Below are 19,428 nucleotides of genomic sequence, written 5' to 3'. Positions count from 1 at the left end.
TTAGAATACTTGAGGAGACATGAATACACAGCATTTTTAAGTGGGTCTCAATAAGAAGATGCAGAGATGATTCTGGAAGTACCTGTGCTTTGTRACTGGGGGTGTGAGGGGAGAGCATTGTCCAGGTGCATGTTAGCTGTCACTAGTTCCTGTTGTCACTTGCCTGCTGAGGTCTGATATTTCCTGTGTATTGTGCCCTTTAAACGAGACCTTTTGGTGTACCACTCTTGTTCCTTTATATCTTAACAGTATGATGTTGTTCTTGTTCCATGACATTTAGCAGAACTAAAAGTTGCACATTAAAAGCACATTTCTTACATACCAGTGTCACTGAATCTACATGATGTCTAGCCCGACAAGTGGAGTAGAAGAGTCACCCCCATCCATCTTCTCCACTCTTCTCCATCCTCTCCAAATGGCAATTTTCATGTCTGGTCCTGCCCATGGGYACTGAAGTTCTGTTCCCACTGCTACAAAAATAACTTTTCCCAATCAGGCCTCTGCACCAGCTTGTCAGTGCTGCCACACCAGTGGCCTCWGCAAATTCTTCAGTGCAGTGGGCTGTCAGCTCTGCAACCAAAAGTGATTTGGCTTCTTAGAGAGGCACATTGCCAAGTGAATTTTGTGACAGAGGTACCTTGATCCTATGAAAAACTGAGATATTTTAAAAACTATTTCATTAACAGCATTTCAAACTAAGTCATTTTATGAAAATATTAAATGGCCAGATTGATCTCACCCTAGATCTGCATTTCAGGTTACAAACAGATTTTTATAGTCTGCACGGCATAAACATATTTAGAATATTTATATTAAATTTAAAGCAAACTAAGGGTCAGAATTTGTTTAAGGCAAGGTTGCTGTCATAACATAAAAATAAAATATTTTGCATGACTAGCAGTAAATAAAGCTGTATGTTTGTTTTATGATCTAACAATGCATGTTTTTACTATTAGACTAAGAAAAGCCAGGCACAAGTTCCATACAAGGTACACCTTGAATTTTCATTTATTTTAATGTAAGTTACCAAAATACAATATTGCCATTAAAAGTGGAAAAGGTAAAAGGATGTAACTTCATAATGGGGTTGGTGACAGACAGACTCATCCTAGTGCAAAGTCTTCTATAAGCAGCATATTTTTTATTAAGTTCAGTTTTATTGCTGTGGTTGCTGAAAGAGGACAAGAGGTGTGGGTGTGCAGAGAAGTGAGGGATTTTCCTGATAAATGTTCAAAGATACATWCTCTTCATGAGAACCCTAAAATTAACTAGTAAGCCAGCTTACTATTTAGGGACATGTAGCAATTTTGACTTTTTAAAACCATCCAAAATCAGGAAACTCTGTCCTCTGCTCAGGGTAACTCCTGAGGGTTAACTACATAATTGGAACTTGGGTGCCTAAAAAACTCCCATTCCAGGGAAGTGAAGTTTTTCAGTAATATTCCAAAACTGAGTCCTACCTTATTTAASCTAATGCAGGAATTCCAGCAAAAGTCCATGTTGAATGTCATCCAGCAAGAGCACATCTAAGCAGCACTATGATTAAATATTGAAAAATCTGAGAGCTGCCAGAAAAATACCTGCAGATAGCAGTTGTGCAAAAGGCAAGGAGAAATTGTATTTTGTTATCAAATAAAAATGTATTTTGCTAATGAGTTCGTGTTTTGGATCTGCACAACTGATGGCATGTCAGACATGGCACAGAGCAGTGCTTGGAATCACACTCCCCCACCTTTTTTTTTAAAGTCCCTCCAGTCAGGCAGAACAGCCACGTGTATATTTAAGTCAGTGAACAATAGGTACCACATGAGCCTTTATTCTGCCGTGCTGAAGATTCCATTAGCTGCACTCCCTGCTTCTCTGTGCCTTTATCCCAAAGACTTGGTGTCTGCAGGATCTTTAGGACAAGTTCCTCAAAGGCCTGTTGCACTCCATCCTCTGTCTTGGCACTGGTCTCTGGAGAAGGGGGGAAAACAGTTATTTTTATCTTATTTGCAGCGAGTTTTACATTCCACTTTGTAAAAATGAAGATGGGATTTTTCTGATGAGTGAACCTCCTCTCCATTCTCTCTTAAAGGTACRTTTAAGTTCAATAAGATACAGAAAKGCATCCCTGTCTGAAGCAYCACATTTTTCCAKSTAMAAAAATCCACAGTTCCCCATTTTCTCCACAAAGGAGAATTTTTTCCCAGGTTGTGTCCGTAAATAAATCTAGGTGATAATTATTCCCTAATGAAACTGAGAAACAAAGAATACAGAGGGAATTACATGTTGTCCCCTATGTGTTTGCAATAGAAATATTTTCAAGAAACTTTCTCTTTAGAAACTCAGTTTGTTTCCCATCTTTATATTCTTCGCATTGTTGCGAACATTTTATTGTTGCTCTAAGAATATTGTCTTTTATGTGGTTGCAACAAAAATCTGGAAACAAAAGATTAGCCAAGGTCTTTGCTGACATGAGTAAGGAGAAAAATTTCAGTCTCCTGGGCTCTGAATTAAAAAACCATTCTAATCAAGCGAATATAAACTTCATGCCTGTATAATATATGCAGTAAATGTGTTTCAGAGAAAAGTGCTTTTAGTTGCAGTCCATGCAGAGCATCTCTGCAAAAAGCTGAAACCTACATCTATGCATATGAATTACATCAAAAGGAACCCATATTAATTATTTTAAAAGGTAGCAACTCATCAACCTGAAATCCAATTGTACATTCATGCTTAGCAATACCAAAATAAACATATGAATACAGAAGTTTTTGTCACAGAGRTGCATACCTATAAAAAGCAGGGAGTGTTTTCTAGCAAACTGAAGCCCTTCTTTTCTCTCTACTTCACGATCAGGCTGCAAARACAAATTAAAACCGTGACTAAAATATGCTACACTTGCCACTTTGAAGAAGTACCCGGAAAGCCACCACTGCAGAAGTGAGGTTTTGTCAAAAGGAAAAAAATGTCTGTAATATGTATTAATCAAGGGGATTTYCCCACTCGACTGCTAGGGTGGCTGTTAGGGGATCAAACTGAACAGCAACAACATCAAACCATAGAGTCAGAAAATCTGAGCTGGAAGGGACAGGATCATCAAAGTCCCACTCCTGGCCCTGCACAAACACAGCCCAAGAATCACACCATGTGCCAAATCAGTAGGCAATGAACATGTCGCTATGTTCTGAATCAATTAAAAGCAAGATATATGGCAGAAAGGCATATAAAAGGTTCTGAAAGGCATATAAAAGGTTCTGAAACTGGGCACACTTGGAAGGAGGCAGAAGAGAACATAGTTCACTGAACGCCTCTTGTCACACAGCAAACTACCTCACTGTGCAATAGGCTTTAAATATGTCAGAAAACCCCTTAACAGAATATCATCAATTGCATCTCTACAGGAACATTTCCATTAAAGTCTTAAACAATAGCTCCTTCTAAATGATAGAAGTGGAGCCTTCCCAACTCAGCTGCAGAGTGCATTACCTCTTCACACCACAGATGTGCTTCTCACAGCACTTATCTCCCATTTACATGCTATGATGAGTAAGTAATCCAGGGAAGAATGGAAAGGGATGCATTCCCAAACTGACCTTATCGATTTTATTGCCAACCAACATCTTCACGGTGTCACTTTCAGTGCTGTTCATTTCCAGCTCATTCAGCCAACTTTCCAGTCCTGTGAAAGTGTCTTTTCTTGTAACATCATACACTGGTAACAGAGGAAAAGGAGCTTAACAGCTGGAGAGTCCTGAGCAATGTTTGCTTCATTGTGACAGAACTTAGGCCACACTTCCTARCTACTGCCCAGAAAAAAAGAAAGGAATTACAGAAAGCCATCAACCATATCTTCTGCCCAGAGCTGGAACACACTGGGCTGTGCTCACCCCAAGTCACTTAAGGATTACAGAACACAAGCACCTCTGCAAGTGAAAATCAGMCTTACCAACAGAAATATTCTGCCTGCTGGTAGCTCCAAACTGGACCACACAGAATATTTTAAAATAGGTATTTTGTCATCTGATTAAATGGATAAGTACATGCACACACTGCTGCTAAAAACCTGGACTGAGTTAAAAGCTCCTTATGGCACTCACACCTTAATAACTGCATTTATGTAAAAAACTAAGGTTTAAAAATCATAGGAAGAGTATTTTGTCCAGTAAGGTTAAGGTTAGCTTTCACAAACTCTGAAATTAAGAATCCCTGTGTGTTCTAATTGCTGTTGTCACACAGAAATGGCCTAGCCATCCATTACCTGTGTATAAACCTCAAGTCTTACCATAATCACAACAATCACATCAATAGTTTCTGGGAAAGAAAAAGGTAAAAACATCACAGGGAAAAGAACATGACAGAAACCCTGATTAATTACCCTTATTACCAGAAAATCACTGAAGTAATAACTAGAAAGCTACTAATTCATCCATTCAACAGCTTGCAGTATGACATCTCTGGTTTTTTAATTTAAAATATTTTGAAGCATCAGTATCTCCTACCAGTGGTCTTGCATTCTCAGTGTTTGAGCCAATATGCAGTAGTGTCGTAAAAACTATAATTACTCCTCTGACTTTCTTGGGCAATTTTGCTCTGTTGCAAACCCTTTTGCAAGGACATGCACATTTAGGAGTAATAAAGACCACAATTCCTGTAATCATRCTTTTATTCCATTTATTTCATACCTAAAACAACTCCTTGAGCTCCTCGGTAATAACTGTGAGTCAGAGCTCTATAACGCTCATGTCCTGCTGTATCCTACAGAGGAAGGGGGAAAAAAACCCAACATCACAAAAAACACACACCAACAAATATATTTAGAACAAAAAAGGTATTTTAGACTAAACAAGATGAGCAGATTTTAAATCTTCCTGACCAGTAAGCATACGTGAAACATTAAGATACAAGAATGAGGAAAGCAGTCAGGAAACAGCAGCAACAGAAGTGATAAATGGTTAAGAAGTGTAGAAAAGCATGGAGAGGACTTGATTGAAAGCAAAATCGATGAGCAGACAGCTGTAACATGGGTGAGACAATAAGAAAGTAAAAGGGACTCTAGATAAGAACTTTAAATCAGTAGTTTTATTCAATTATTACTGCTGGATGTCTCACTTAAACTCATGAATATGTAAGAATAAACAAGGTACTAGGTACAATATGAAATTCAACACATCCTCAAAACAATAAGGAAACAAAAGATCACACAAATATATTTTTTAAAAAAATATTTATTTTTATGCACAACTTACAATTGACAGAGCAACAGCTATATTGTAATTTATTGTTAAAAAAAAAAAAAAGAAACTAAAATTGGGAATATACTTACCTAACTCGATTCATTGTTAGTGAAGAGATTGTACTTTAGTCCCAATGACTTAATTAGTAATGGTGTTTTCTTTCTCAAATACTATGACCATACCCATAAAATCTCTCCTTCCTAGGACTCTTCCATTCCATTCAGAAGAATAAAATGTTTGTTTTATATTAGAAATAATCCTGATCACACAGCTGCAATCTGATTTCAATTTGCACATTCTGAAAATTCARCAACAGGAAGTTTGGGACAAATGCTCGAGTTTCCTGGTGAATTTGAGCTTTAAATAGTTCAAGAACAAGTTTTGGTCTTGTTTTGTTTTTTTCCATGATTTTAACCAAAATAAAACATCCGTGTAGTATACACAGAGTTGCTGCACAGCCCCTACAGGCAATCATCCAATTCATTAATTACCCAGAGCATCACCTTTCTTTATTCGATTTATTTGCTCTGGGTCACTTTAGGCAGGAAACTCCTCCCTTTCTCGCGTGCCAGCAAATTCAGAAATTTAACACTTCAACAGAGCGTTTGAGAAACTGCAGGAAAGAGCAGCCTAAGTCTGCCAGATCTGAAAGGAGTGTCAAGTACCATCAYAGAACTCATTCCATATGCATTGCAGCCGAAGAATACATCCTCAACATGCAGAAGATTTTAGCAAAGTGAGAGGTGCAGGAGGGGAAGAAAGAGAGGGAAAAAAAACCCTCAAAAAGAAGCTCTTGAAGCTTGTACATCTCTCAAAACCCAGCACATCCCCACCTGTCTGGAACAGGACATACCCATATGGCCAGCTGTACTGCACGGCCCTTCACCACCATTTCCTTCTCTTTAAAATCAACACCTAAAGCGTAACAAGGGGAAGCTTGTCAGAAGAACCGTCCAATGCCCGCCCCCGCAGCCGCTTCCTGAATCCAGGCTCCCCAAGGGGACCCCAACAAGAACAATCCCAGCTCCGATTSATTCCCAACTCACCCACGGTGGGCTTCAGGCCCGGCTCAAAGGCGCCGTCCGCGAACCTCCGCAGGAGGCTGTGGGGAGACAAACAGCGGGCTCAGGCGGGCACTGCGAGCGGGTCCCCCAGCTCGGTGCCCGCGACAGCACCTGGATTTGCCCACAGCGCTGTCCCCGAGCAGCAGCAGCTTCAGCGTGAGRCCGGCGGGCTCCATCCCCCGCACTGCGCCGGACTGAATCGGGGCCCGGGGGCAGCTCCGGGTGCGGCTCGAAGCAGCGACCGCCAGGGCTGCGCGTCCGGAGGAAACCGCTCGCTTCTCCTCCCGGCCCCGGCAGCTGACGGGAGCTGCACGTCCGGAGGAAACCGCTCGCTTCTCCTCCCGGCCCCGGCAGCTGACGGGAGCTGAGCGTCCGGAGCAAACCGCTCGCTCCTCGCCGCGGCCCGGCCCCGGCAGTTGACGCGGCCCCGCCTATCGGGCGGTGGCCGGGGCCGGGCGGGGCGGGAGCGGGCCCGGCTGGAGCCGCAGCCGCAGCGCCGAGGGGCTCCCGGCTGGCGGCGGCTGGGCCATGGCCGATTACCAGATCTCGGTGGAGGAGCTGAACGACCTCCTGGCTAATGGCAGYGGCCTCTACAGCCTGCCCAGCGCGCACAGCAACGAGGTGGTGCCGCGCATCCACGTGGGGAACGCGTGAGTGCGCCGGAGCGGAGCGGGGCCGGGCCGGGCCGGGCGGGCGTGAGGAGAAGGGGGCCGGGCCGGGCCGGGCCGGGCGGGCGGAGGTTGGGCCCGGCCCTGAGGCGAAGTTTGGGCTGGGCCTTGAAGCGAAGTTTGGGTTGGGCCCGCGGGCGGAGGTTGGGCTGAGCCGTGAGGCGGAGGTTGGGCTGGGCCGTGAGGTGAAGTTTGGGCCGGACCCTGAGGTGAAGTTTAGGCTGGGCCTTGAGGCGGAGGTTGGGCCCGGCCCTGAGGCTCAGCGCGGTCACAGAGCAGCTCTTGAAGGGCGTTTCCAGCCTCCTTCAGGCTGCAGGGTGGGATCCGTTGGATCTCTGCCGGCCCTGTGGGGTTTGTTCTTTGCACCATTCTAATCCTGTACTGCTGATTCTCGTTCCCCTTTTTTGTCCATATTTTTCCACTTTTGCCCAGTGAAATTGGGATTTTTTTGTTTTGTTTTGTCCTTTTTGGTTTTGTTTGTTTGTTTTTTTTTGGTTTTGGCTTTTTTTTGTTTGTTTGTTTTGTTTTTTTTTTGTTTTTATTTTTTTTTAATATATGTGTAGTATACTGGATCCCGGTTGTTGTTTTAAGCTTCTACCTCTTAAAGAAACAGAAGTCAAGATCATAGGCTGTCATTAACTTTCTCCTCAGCCAAACCAAATTTTGTTACTGCCGGTTTATGCAGGACATGCACGTCTAGAGATGGGACTAAACTCATTCTCTCAGTAGCCAGTCTGGTGGTCTGACAGCCACCATCTCTTTCATTTTTGTGGCAGTCACCTGGAAGAAATGAAGTAATAGGTGATTTGTGCAGTAAATAATTTAAAAAAATAACTTTGAAGGTAATAAGCTACTACAGAGTAGTTTTCATTGTTCAATAATTTATTTTAGAGTATGGGCTTTAATATGTTCAGATGGAAGAGTGCCTAGGAACAGATAATGCATGTATAAGTTGCACAGTGGAAAATCTCTGGCTAATGGAATGCTTTACCGTTGAGAAGAACTTTTTATGTCATAACTGACAAAAAGTATCAAGAAGCACCACTGCAGTTTGTAGCGTTAGAAAAGTTCAACTGCTGGTTGGACAAGAAAGCAACGTGCAGTTGTATTTTCAGTATTTTTTAAAGAAGGCTGAAAAATTGTGGAGGACAGTTAGAAGTAAGCAATAACTTTGTGGCTGAAAAAGCTATTTCACAGTCTGTTTAATTTGTCAAGACTTGTGAGGCAGTAATATCTTTGAAGCATCCACAGAGTGTTAAGATAATGCTGAGGTCTAGTTGAACAGATGGATGTCCATTAAGATTTGATCATTACATGGTGAACTTTGATATTCTCAAACTGAAAATGGTTCTAATTCTTAAGAGGATATTTTRTATCAAGTGGAGTTGTGGTATATACTGAATTATGAATAGTATTTGCCATATTAGTCATTCTGAAAGAATATGAATCCATTTTCACATCTTTTAAAGCTTCATGTCCCCCTTTTCACTCCTGTTGTGTAAAGAGAAGGCTGAAGAGTAACCCAGTTTTCTGACTTGACTTCTCCTGTGAACTACTAGGGAAGTAAACATCCTTTGCATTCCATTTCCCAGGCACTGTGCATGTGTGAATCCAACATTGTGCAAGACATCAATAAAGATTTTCCTACTGGGTGCAAATAAGCCACAGCTTGCTTTGGGAAGTGGTTTTGCAGTTCATCAGCCTGTCTTGTTCCTCTCCAGCRTCTACACAGAGCTTGGCACATGTTTCAGATTAGAAGATAGCTTGCTCCAGGGCAGTGCRTTTGATGGTGCTTGTGTTTTATCTGAGTTTTGGTCTTGCTGAATCTCAGGGGAGGCAGGTGAATCAATACTTTGTTCTTAATGTGCTTGAAGTGCACATGTGTTGTATGGTGCATGGAGGCCATTCTCCAAAAATTAATATTAAATTAATATTAAATTAAGTGACTGTAGGGGAAGTGTTGGTAAGGAAAGAATTTTGCATGCACAGTACAGTGCAATTTAAATGGGTTATTAGGCTGGCATTTTTTGCCCTTAAAGACTTGGTTTATTTGCTTTTCATTCCATATGCCAATAGTTCATATCCTCATGTGTCCTTAATTGCTGATGAATGGTTCTCCAAAACCTGTGTTTTGTGGCTGRTAAAATTATTCATCTGTGTTCAAAAGAAACACTTCTTACTAGTGTTACTCACAGGACGAGGGGCTCTAAATCTTCCATATTGAGAATGAACAAGACTCTTATGATATTTTTTCAAGAACCAGATGAAGCTGATGTTATCTCTCTGCTATTTGAAGGAGCTAGCATTTCGACATCAAACATGATGCAGCTGGAATGAAATGCTAAAGATGAGAGAGATCCRAGGACTGTTTGGAAAGGGATAAACAAATGGCATACAAATACTCTCTTTTTCACCTCTAGCTGTGTAAGAAAATCATCTGTCAAATCTGCAGAAATCATTCGCTGGGAATGAGTTTGCCTCCAGGGAAGCCAGTATGTTGCCAGATTCAACCATGATTTCAGGATGGGAGTTCCTATTGATCCYAAACACTGTCAGATATATGCTGATYTATATAATATTACTTAAATCATATATTCACTCTGCTAAACAAAGGAACTCACCACTGAATTAACACTTTTTGGTTTGGCCTTGCTCTGTAGGATTTTTGTGTTGAAAGCAGAATTCTCCAGACACTGAAACCTCTCCCCTGGCACAGATGATGTCCTGCCAGATGGAAAATCTGTCAGCATTTGTTTGGGTAATGAAGTCTTACAAATATTTGGTTCATTGCCATAGTTGCTTGGCACAGACAGCAGGAAATGTAGAAGCTTCAGTCATGCATAAGTCTTCATCTGCTTGCACTACAATGTAAGGGGTGAGCAGTCATTGGGAAGAAAGGAATTCTCAAGATGTTTATGGCCTTGAATTACATCAAGACTGTGAGGGAGTGGACTCAGAGATTCATATAGATGTAAACCGACTAATCTGGGTGTTTGTTTTAAATTTTTAAAATACCTGAGCATCCAGCCAAAAGCCCTGAATGCATTGCCATCTCACTTGTCCAAAATGATACTGCACAAATGCTTATCTAGAGCTCAGCTGTATTTGCAATTTAGGAGTTGCGCTGTAGGGAGTTTTTCAGAATTTTTTCTGCTTCCATATCCAGTTAGACRCTGAAAGCTGTTTTAAAAAACAGTCTCTCTAGGCTACCTCTTTCCACAAAGTGTGCAGGAGCTGAGTTGTCCTTCAGCTAAAGTCTTCTGTCACATTCTGCTAATGTTGACCAGTGGGGCTTAGATTTTACTAGAAGATCACATAGTGTGATGAAACATATGGGTTTTTCTTCTTCCCAAGAAAGTGAGGCAAATATTGCGACTGACATATGGAAATAATCCAACTCAGAATGCGAAGTAGTGGGTTTATGGCAAAAAGGAGTCAATGCTCTCCTCTTATTATTTAATGGTTTCCTCCTCTTACTGTAGACTGCATTTCAGGGCACAAGTGGAGATTTGTGTATGATCAGTTGTGGTACTGAGCAGATGGATTGTTTGCCATTGTACAACCTGSAGCTTTTATCAAAGCTTATGGCATTATTACTGGATCTGTGTCCAGTAATGAATTGTCATCATCAAGCCAGCCTGAAAGGCATGATTGTTATGGAGCATGCAGCTCAATTATTCCCTAATAGGTTAGGTAGCTCTTTTTGCCACCTAAAGATGAAAGCTGGTGGTTTTTATTGGAAACACTTTAGCATCTTGAACATCGCTCATCTGGATTCTTCTACATTCAGATATTGATTTCAGCTGAGACACTGAAAATTGTAACACTTGTGATGAAAATACTCAATCTCAGAGACTGAATTATATCTCTGTCTTGCTGGCCTCTGACAGATCTTTCCATGACTTCAAAGGTGTTGAGTAGCACAGGGCATAGGACTACACTTCTTAGTAGCCCTCAGATGAGTCTTTTGAAGATGTAGGAGCATTTACTCAGTTATTTTCTTCCTGTGGCCTGAGAAGGAGCCAGTGCTGTTTGACAGTGCTTAAAATTGCTCCCTGAAATGTCCATTTGTCTGGACTGTCTGCTGAAGTAGCAGTTACTGCTTATCAAGTTCTGCAACACTGGTACCTGACAGTAGAGGCTTTCTGTAACTGGTTTTTAAGTTATCTTTTGTTACAGTTAATCTTAGAAGTTTATGTGTTACGATCTCCAGTATTTTCCTACTTTGGTCAGAATTTTATGTTCAGAAAGTTACAGTTTTGTTGCTGTAGTAGGATGTAGCAGATTCACTTCCATGTGTGCTTTCTTCAGTCCTCAGCCAAAAAAGGAGCGTTCTCTCATGCACAAATAGTGACCATGGCTTTAAATATTTTTGTGAATTTATAATCTGTAGTTAATTCACTTTTGGGCACAGAATATTTGACATCTATTAACAGAAAAAAAAGTCAAAGGGCTTGGTTATCAGTACCTTCTGGGAACATCATAAATACTGAGATGATTCACCAAATTCTAATCATTTTCTTGACACTTTTTGTCACACAGGTTCATAGCCAAGAACATTATGAGGCTGCAGCGTCTGGGRATAACCCATGTTCTGAATGCAGCAGAGGGGAAATCATTCATGCATGTGAACACTAATGCAGAGTTCTATGAAGGCTCAGGCATCAGATACCATGGCATTAAAGCTAACGATACACAAGAATTTAACCTCAGTCGCTATTTTGAGGAGGCAGCTGATTTTATTGAGAAAGCACTTGCCCAGAAGGATGGTAAGGCAAACTGAAATATCTTTCTACCGTGTTTTCTGTGTGCTGCATATGTTTGTTAGCAATTTGCTGTTTAAGATGTTTCTTTGCTCATGTTATCAACAGAACAACCAAGTGAAAATTTCAGATAAAGGCCCTGAATCAAAGACACAAGAATACACAATAAGACAGCTTAGTTTTCTGTTTTTACATGTAGATCTTCAGTATATGGCAAAGGGAAATCTGTCACTGTAGGGGTGACTTTGAAGTGGGAAACAGCTCCTTTATCTTACAATAAAGTCTTTCTGGGAAGATAGGTTTTTATTTTTCCTTAGAAGTGTTAAATCACATTAAAACTTTTTGTAAAGGAATTTCAGGGTCTAAAGTTGTTTTAGGACATTAGAAATTGCAATTCAAATGCAGAAGTGATACAAGTAGTGCAAGTACTGAAGAGTAGTCACATAATCTGTTACATGGGTTTTTTTCCCAAATGCACAGTAAGAATAGAGACTGTCACTTGCAGTTTTTATTACATTAAGTCATTTCATTGTTTTATGTGTTGATTGCCTCTTTATTTCCTAGGATTGCAGGAAAGCTGAAGGTTATATTTGCAATGTTGTTTATCACCATATTTCTTTGTGTGTTCTCTCAGAGCAGAAATCTTAGGACACAGTGCAGTGGGACAGATGGTGTTTGTGTTGTCTGACTATTTCAACATAGTCAGTCATATTTTCAACATTTCTACAAATSCTTAATTTCTTTTCTTGCTTCGTGACTGAGCATTAAATASGAGGARTGAGAACCCCCACAATTYTAGAARTTTGTTYTCTGAAATGGKCAAAGGGCTGCTGGAGCTGTGAYGTGGGCTTTWATAGAGGGAARTAAATTTTACATCCAGTTTGGTGGAGTATGAAAAATTCTAAAAATTTCAATGCAGMTCTTGCATTTAGCATTGTGACTCACTGAAACAGGCTGCAGGAGGAAGGAAAGGTTTGCTGGGCCATGGMTGGACCTGCTCGGTTTGATCTAAATAGTTGCAGAGTCAATCTGAATTTACATAGTTGTTCTGTTTGCTGATTCTTTCAGTTTTGGTAGTTGTCTGCCACACCCACCACTGCTTTCTCAACGGTACCRGGCAAAGAGGAACTTTGTAGCTGGGTGATGTTGGAGCCAATTTTAAGATTAACTGGCTGCTGCAAATGGAAATGTAGAGTAAGAAGAGTGAAGAGAAGAGGGATATGATAGCATTCTCCCTCAATTTCATTTTAGTGTTGTCTTGCATGAAGTTCTGGAATGCAGTCCTTAAGACACTGCGTTTCACAGAGAAAGGCTAGGAACCTTTTTGCTTCTTAACTATTTTCAAAAAAGTCTATATTCTTCCATGTATCTCATCAAGAATCTCTATTTTTTCCCAATTTATTACTACAGGCACTTAAATGTTGAGAATTAATTGTTTTAGCTCTTTTCACCATGGCAGTGATTTGCCTTGAGCTGAGAAGCTTTTGCTGTTTAARGCAAATGTGATAACAGGATTTCTGTTGGTGTGATTCAAAGCAAGTTGTGGTTATTTACTCTGGGGAATTTGGGAAGGGGAAAATTTTTGTGTCTGGAAAAGCAGATCAAAGAGGAAGCAGCTGAGAAACAATAAAATCAGGTTAGATTTCTCAAAGGGAGCAGGGGCCTGCTTTTTGATTTTGGATACCTAGCTGTAGGATTTACCCACATGGTAAATGTGGGTAAATACCAGGTACCCACCAAGCCATGCTATCATGTCCCCTCCTCAGCTGGACAGGGGGAGAAAAATACAACAAAAGGCTCCTTTGGTCTTCTGTCCAAGGTAAGGACAGGGAGATCACTCAACAATTACCATCACAGGCAAAACAGACTCAGCCTGGGGAAGTTAATTTCATTTAATACTAAAATCAGAGTAGGATAATGAGCAACAAAACCAAACCTTAAAAGATCTTCCCTCTACCCCTCCTTTCTTTCCATGTTTACCTTCATTGCCTGTTTTCTCTCCCTCCTCATCCCAAGCAGCACAAGGGGACAGRGWATGGGGATTGCWGGCAGTTCATCTCATGTCTTTGCCACTCTGCCCTCGTCATTCTCTTCCCCTGCTCMCATCTCACCCACAAGAGACATCCAACAACTTCTCCAATGTGAGGCCTTCCCAGAGGCTGCAGTTTTGCATTAACTGCTCCAGTGTGGGTCCCTTCTTCCATGGGGGACAGTCCTCCAGGAACAGGTTGCTTCAGTGCAGGTGTTGYACAGTTCACCAGTCCTGCCTGAAAATCCATTCCACAATGTGTTCCTCTGTCCATGGAGCCACAGGTCCTGTCAGGAGCCTGCTCCAGTGCAAGTTTTCCATGGGGTCACAGCATCCTTTGGGCATATCCCCCTGGCTCTGGCACTGGCATGGGGTCCCCATGGGCTGTAGTGGATATCTGCTCCACTGTGGACCTACATGGGTTGCAGGGGGACAGCCTGTCTCACCATGGTCTACCCCGCAGGCTGCAGGGGAATCTTCTCTGCAGTGCCTGAAATACCTTTTCCTTTTCTGTCTTCACTGACCGGGGTGTCTGCAGAATTTTTTTCACATATTCTCACTCCTGTCATTCACCTGCTGTTGTAAAGCAGTTTTTTTCCGTGTGTTAAATACGTTACCCCAGAGGTGCTACCACTGTCASTGTTGGGTTTGGCTTTGGCAGGACCATCTTGGGTCCAGCTGGCTCTGGCYCTTTTGAACATAGGGGAAGCCTTTGGCTCCTTCTCACAGAAGGTACCCCCGTGTAGCCCCCACCACCACCAAAATGTTGCCATGCAAGCTCAATACAACCCACCTAATATGTAGAACAAGATCCCTAATCAGTTAGTTGGAAGCATTTTACTGGTGCTGACAAACAACATGATTAGGATTTCTGGCTCTGCTCTCTGCACAGTTGGCAGCTTCATTTACTGGAATGTTGATGTGACTTCAGAAATATCCAGAGAAGCAGCCAGGTATGATGCAGCTGTGCACCAAAAAAGCTGGATGTCTGTGAAGAGATGCAGTACATGGCAAAGAGCATATCTGTTTCCAGTGTATTTTAAATTTCATTCGGGCGCCATATGTCGCTGTTGGCCAGACAGCCGACACAAAATATCAGACACAAAGACACACATATACACACACAAAAAGTAACCCCTTTATTCTGGGACAGGCYTCTTTTATCYACTTTAGYAACCAGTGCATACATTTGTGTCACACATACATTGGTCAGTGAGGCTGTCACTTTCTACTCAACAGCATAGGATTGGTTTGCAAAAGCTACAGTATTAGTAATGTTTATAATGTTTRTAAGCCACCTGCATTATCAATTCTACATTCCAATCTTCTTTTTCTCAAGACAGCCAAGGATGTGGYGTTTTATTCCCATGYAGGCTGTTAACACTCCCTACAAATTTCATTTATTTTTGCTCTTTGGTTCCGGTCATCTTTAGGGGCAAAGCTTATCTAAACCACAAAAGACTGGAGAAGTGCAGTAAACAGACATAGTTTACATCTTGTGATAAAGTAGCAAATACGTTTTAGTGAGATTGTTTGATATGCAATGTATTTTTTTGTTGTTGTTGTTTTGTGTTATCCTTGGTAACAGCCTGTGTAGCTACTAACAGTGACAGCACCTTGCTTTCAGCATTTGGAACTCACAGTCCTTAAGCTGCCAAAGGACTAATATCACTACACTTTATATCCCAGCTATTTCATRCTGCTTTTCAAACCTCTATTCCCCTCTAACCCCCAGTGTGGCCTGTCTCCCYTGCAGGACAGGTGTTTGTGCACTGCCGGGAGGGTTACAGCCGCTCCCCCACGCTGGTCATCGCCTACCTCATGCTGCGGCAGAACATGGATGTCAAAACCGCCCTGTGCACGGTGCGGCAGAAACGGGAGATCGGCCCCAACGACGGCTTCCTCCGGCAGCTGTGCCAGCTCAATGAGAGATTGGTGAAGGAGGGCAAACTCAAGCCCTAGAACAGAGCACCGCCGTGTTTTTTTATGTCTCTCAATCCTTTAGAAGATGTCTTAAAATGCTTTAGAGACCCAACTTTCAACCATCGAGCTGAAGYGAGACGGAATTCCTGCTTGTCTAGTAAAAGTCTCTTGAACTCTGTGACTGTCTTTCAGGATGGTACAAAATTGAGTCACTGTTTGGAGCTGTTGCAATAAAGGGATGTTTGTAGAGGGATGAGGSATAACTCCAGTGATAGCAGCTGTCYTCACATGTATTKCARAGCCCCTGCAAACYCCATAGCATATGTGGTTTGCATTGACATTGAATGTGATTCACTTGAGCTTTGTCTTTAATSTCACCAGAGCACCAGTTTCTGAAAGCCCCAACACATCTCTTCAGTCACTCTTAATAGGAGCACTGTAATTTTTAAAGCTTCTTTTTCATGCACATGGGTGCCTGAAGTTTGAATGTAGGAGCTTCAAGGAAGGGRGAAGCATATGTACAAATGCACAGATGCACTCACTTGGGAAATGAGGTGCATGCAGTGTTTTGTGTGGATTTATGCAATACACAATGTGTGATAGGAAAGCCATGCAGAGCCCGTTCTTGATGCACACTGTGTTTCCAAAATAGTTGTATCTTGCTGTTACTATTGACTTGAAATAGTCTGCTATTAAATGCTCTTTTTATTTCAAAATCATCACTAGAAAAAAATGTCAAGAGCAAATGCTGAGGGAAAAACTTGAACAAGGAAGAAATAATATTTAGAAGTGCTTGTGATGGATGTATAATTAAGTCCTAAGCATCTGAATATAATGGCTTCCAAAGCTTTTATGGAATTATAGTATCKTTCTCTCTTCTTTATTATCACTGTTTAGTAACACAGAATGGAATGACCTCATGTACAGATTGTTTCTAGGAGGGCAGCACAGGTGTGCTTACAAAGCACTTTGCAGGAGAACACACTTGACTTTTGGATTGCTTGCATGGTATCATGAAATAGAAATGAGCATTGTAATGTACCATGTTGTAYAGGAAATATTTACTTTCTATTAAAATAAATGATGCCTTGATTCTGTTTGCCATGCAGATGAAATGAGTCATTGCATTGTTGGGAGAGAGAGATTTGTTTGCACTCTGCCTAACTTAKTGTGTAAATATGTACCTGTGAGTTACAGCAGTGTATTAATGCAAATGATCCCCACTGCTAACTCAGAATTGTTGATTGAAATGACAGAGAATAGGTGACTGTGTTCCATTCTTACCTGTGCTTTAATGGAGTTCTAGAATGAAAAATCTTAACACTTATTTTAAACAGCAACACTGCATTTTAGTGACACATGTAATCCCAGATCTAGTTTTGCCTGCTCAGTTTAGTAACCAAAAATTACAAAGGACATGGATGCCTTATTTACTTCTGTTTTTGGGGTTGTGTGTTTTGGAGGTGTGGAAGTGKCAGGGGAAGTTCTGTAGAGCAAGGTAACTTCCTTGAAGTTACACTTCAGAGGTGATTATTCAGCCTGAGCACCAGTCTTAACTGTTTTTCCTTCCACAGGATGGAGCTGCCAAATCRAGGAGCCTTTTCTGTGTTGTGTCCTTCCAAGTGACACTTGAACACTGCACAGTGTTTGCTGTCAGATCTCTGCAGTCAGTATTCAGTGCTTGCTTTGAGTCAGGATGGTTCAGTAATAATAGCAAAGCAAAAAAAAAATAGCAGTAGTCAATCCCAGCAGTCAATTACACACCTGTTTGCTTCCTCCYGTTAATCCATTTAATCAGGAGTAAATTAATTGCTTTTTCAAAATTCCTTGTTACTAATTTCATGTTGTTAGAAGTAGGAGAAGAAAGAAAGAGTAGGCTTTAGAAATAAGAATGCTGGCCTTTTCTACAATACTGACTTTTCATACTGAAATCTGATTTAGGAATTACCCTTTTAAAATTTTTACAATATGCGTAGATTTTTTTTTTGTCTTGCCTCACACCTATTTGCACTGCAAGGAAAAAAAGGGAAATTCATGTGGATGCACTTCATCTTTCACCTGTTACTTGGAACTCAAGATTTCAGTCCATTAAAAAGCTAAGAAACCATTAGGCATTAGAACTTTGTTGCTCTTGGGTAGATTCTAAGGCTRGTGTTTGTCAGATTGGAACCAGAATGGTTCCTTAAAATTGAGTCTGTTTACCTCATGGCTATGTTTTTGTAGTTGTCAGTATCAAAATACTGAAAATCAAAACAGAGGGGAATGTGTTCTTACATTCCAAATAATCTTTTACTCATGGGACACTGATCACTTTATTGGTAACTGTGGCCCATTTGTCTCAGTGTAAAAAAACTGAGTTAGGAAATGTTTTGTAACAGAGGGTGGAGAGGCGTAAGACATTGTTATAGATTGGTTTCGACAGTAATTGTGATTGGTGATATGAGTGAGGTGAGAGTTAATCTTCATAAAAGGCCTTGGAGATGAAAAGCACTGTGTAACAATAATGCATGCTCTCTTGTGTTGAAAAACAAATTTGTGTCAAATACATCCTCCTCGGTGAAGAACAATGGCAGAAAGAGTATTAGCAATGTTTATTTTCATCATTTATATACTTTCMTTGAGCTGCCTTCTGTTGTCCAGATCTAATTAAATCTCTGATGCCAGATATAGAAGCAGGAMTTTTTACCTTCTTTTATTTTTACATTAGGTCTGCTAGTTTATTATGTTTTTAGCACAGAGAGACTATCTAGTGGAATCTTTCCTAGTTTTGCACAGAGGTTTCTTCTAAAATTCTGAGCTTCACCAATGAGTAAAACAAGAAACAGAAAAAGCCTGAGACGTGTCTTTTAAGGATTTTCTGGTGAAAATTAGTGTCCTATTAAATTCTTCTGCAAATAAATCCTGGAAATAATCAAGTGTTGGTTGCGTGTTTGAATTCTGGTTCCTGGATGCCGATGTCGCTGGCTCTCTGACTCACCAGATGGAGCTGTAGGCTTGTTCTTCCCTGGAGAGTCACCACTGAATCCCTGAAAATGCTGTTGTGTGAATCCAGTGTGTTCTTATCCCTGGAAAGGCAAGCCACCAGAAGGGTTTATCAGCCTCTGGTAGGAGAACACTCAGAACCCATTTGTTTTGGCTGCTTGCAGATCACAGCATTCAGACTGTTCTATTCACACTGCAATATCTGACATGGCAAAATTCTTATGAGACAGCTAAAAACTGAAGGGGAAAGGCTGCATAATGGAAAAAAAAACTCCTGTTTGGGAAGCAAAGTTCTTGGTCATGTCAAAACTGAATTCTTGGGTGGTGTGTGAAGTATGAGCCATTGTCCCTGATGCTCAAATTGCACTTTTACAACTTGGGGCTTGAACAGAACCCCTTTGGCCCAGGTGTGGRCAGAGTGAAGCTGGAAATGACTGAACCAATTTCAGAAACAGCTTTAGATGAGTCTGCCTTCGTTGCTGTGTTGCAATGCAGGCATTTCAGGGCAAGTGCTTGAGTTCAGAAAGTAGCAGCAATGGGCTCAGACCGAGTTTAACTCCTTGTACCTCCTCCCCTCGTGTCTGATTCCCTCTTGGAGTAGTGTCCTGCTTTTGGCTGGGACAGAGTTAATTGTATTCCCAGTGTCTGCTGTGGGGTTTGGGTTTGTGCTGATGATCCTACAGAGATGTTGGTGTCACTGCTGAGCAGGGGCTGACACTGAGCCAGSGCCTTTCTGCTTCTTGTAGGGCCACACTGGGGAGGGGCTGGGGGGAAATGGTG

General features: G+C 41.4%; 2 protein-coding genes across 2 annotated transcripts; one reads left to right on the top strand and one right to left on the bottom strand.

Annotated features, from left to right (window-relative positions):
* Positions 1-24: 24 nt before the first annotated feature.
* On the bottom strand, positions 25-6,754 carry LOC130581474 (ras-related protein Rab-18-B-like). Its single transcript, XM_057379592.1, has 7 exons — positions 6,395-6,754; positions 6,266-6,321; positions 6,073-6,134; positions 4,668-4,740; positions 3,579-3,697; positions 2,776-2,842; positions 25-1,956 (listed from the first exon to the last, which is right to left on the bottom strand). Exons 1-7 carry the CDS (start codon positions 6,457-6,459, stop codon positions 1,781-1,783), a joined length of 618 nt encoding a protein of 205 aa, XP_057235575.1. The 5' UTR covers positions 6,460-6,754; the 3' UTR covers positions 25-1,780.
* Positions 6,727-15,958, top strand: DUSP3 (dual specificity phosphatase 3). The gene is made up of 3 exons (XM_057379593.1): positions 6,727-6,933; positions 11,494-11,720; positions 15,500-15,958. The coding sequence occupies exons 1-3, from the start codon at positions 6,812-6,814 to the stop codon at positions 15,703-15,705; spliced, it is 555 nt and encodes a 184-aa protein (XP_057235576.1). The 5' UTR covers positions 6,727-6,811; the 3' UTR covers positions 15,706-15,958.
* The last annotated feature ends 3,470 nt before the right edge of the window (positions 15,959-19,428 follow it).

This window comes from Malurus melanocephalus, unplaced genomic scaffold (assembly GCF_030028575.1).
Source record: "Malurus melanocephalus ecotype Western Australia unplaced genomic scaffold, MMel_1.1 scaffold_411, whole genome shotgun sequence".
NCBI classification, from domain to species: domain Eukaryota; kingdom Metazoa; phylum Chordata; class Aves; order Passeriformes; family Maluridae; genus Malurus; species Malurus melanocephalus.
The sequence above is the reverse complement of the archived record's forward strand: the minus strand, read 5'-3'. Positions and strand labels throughout refer to the sequence as shown.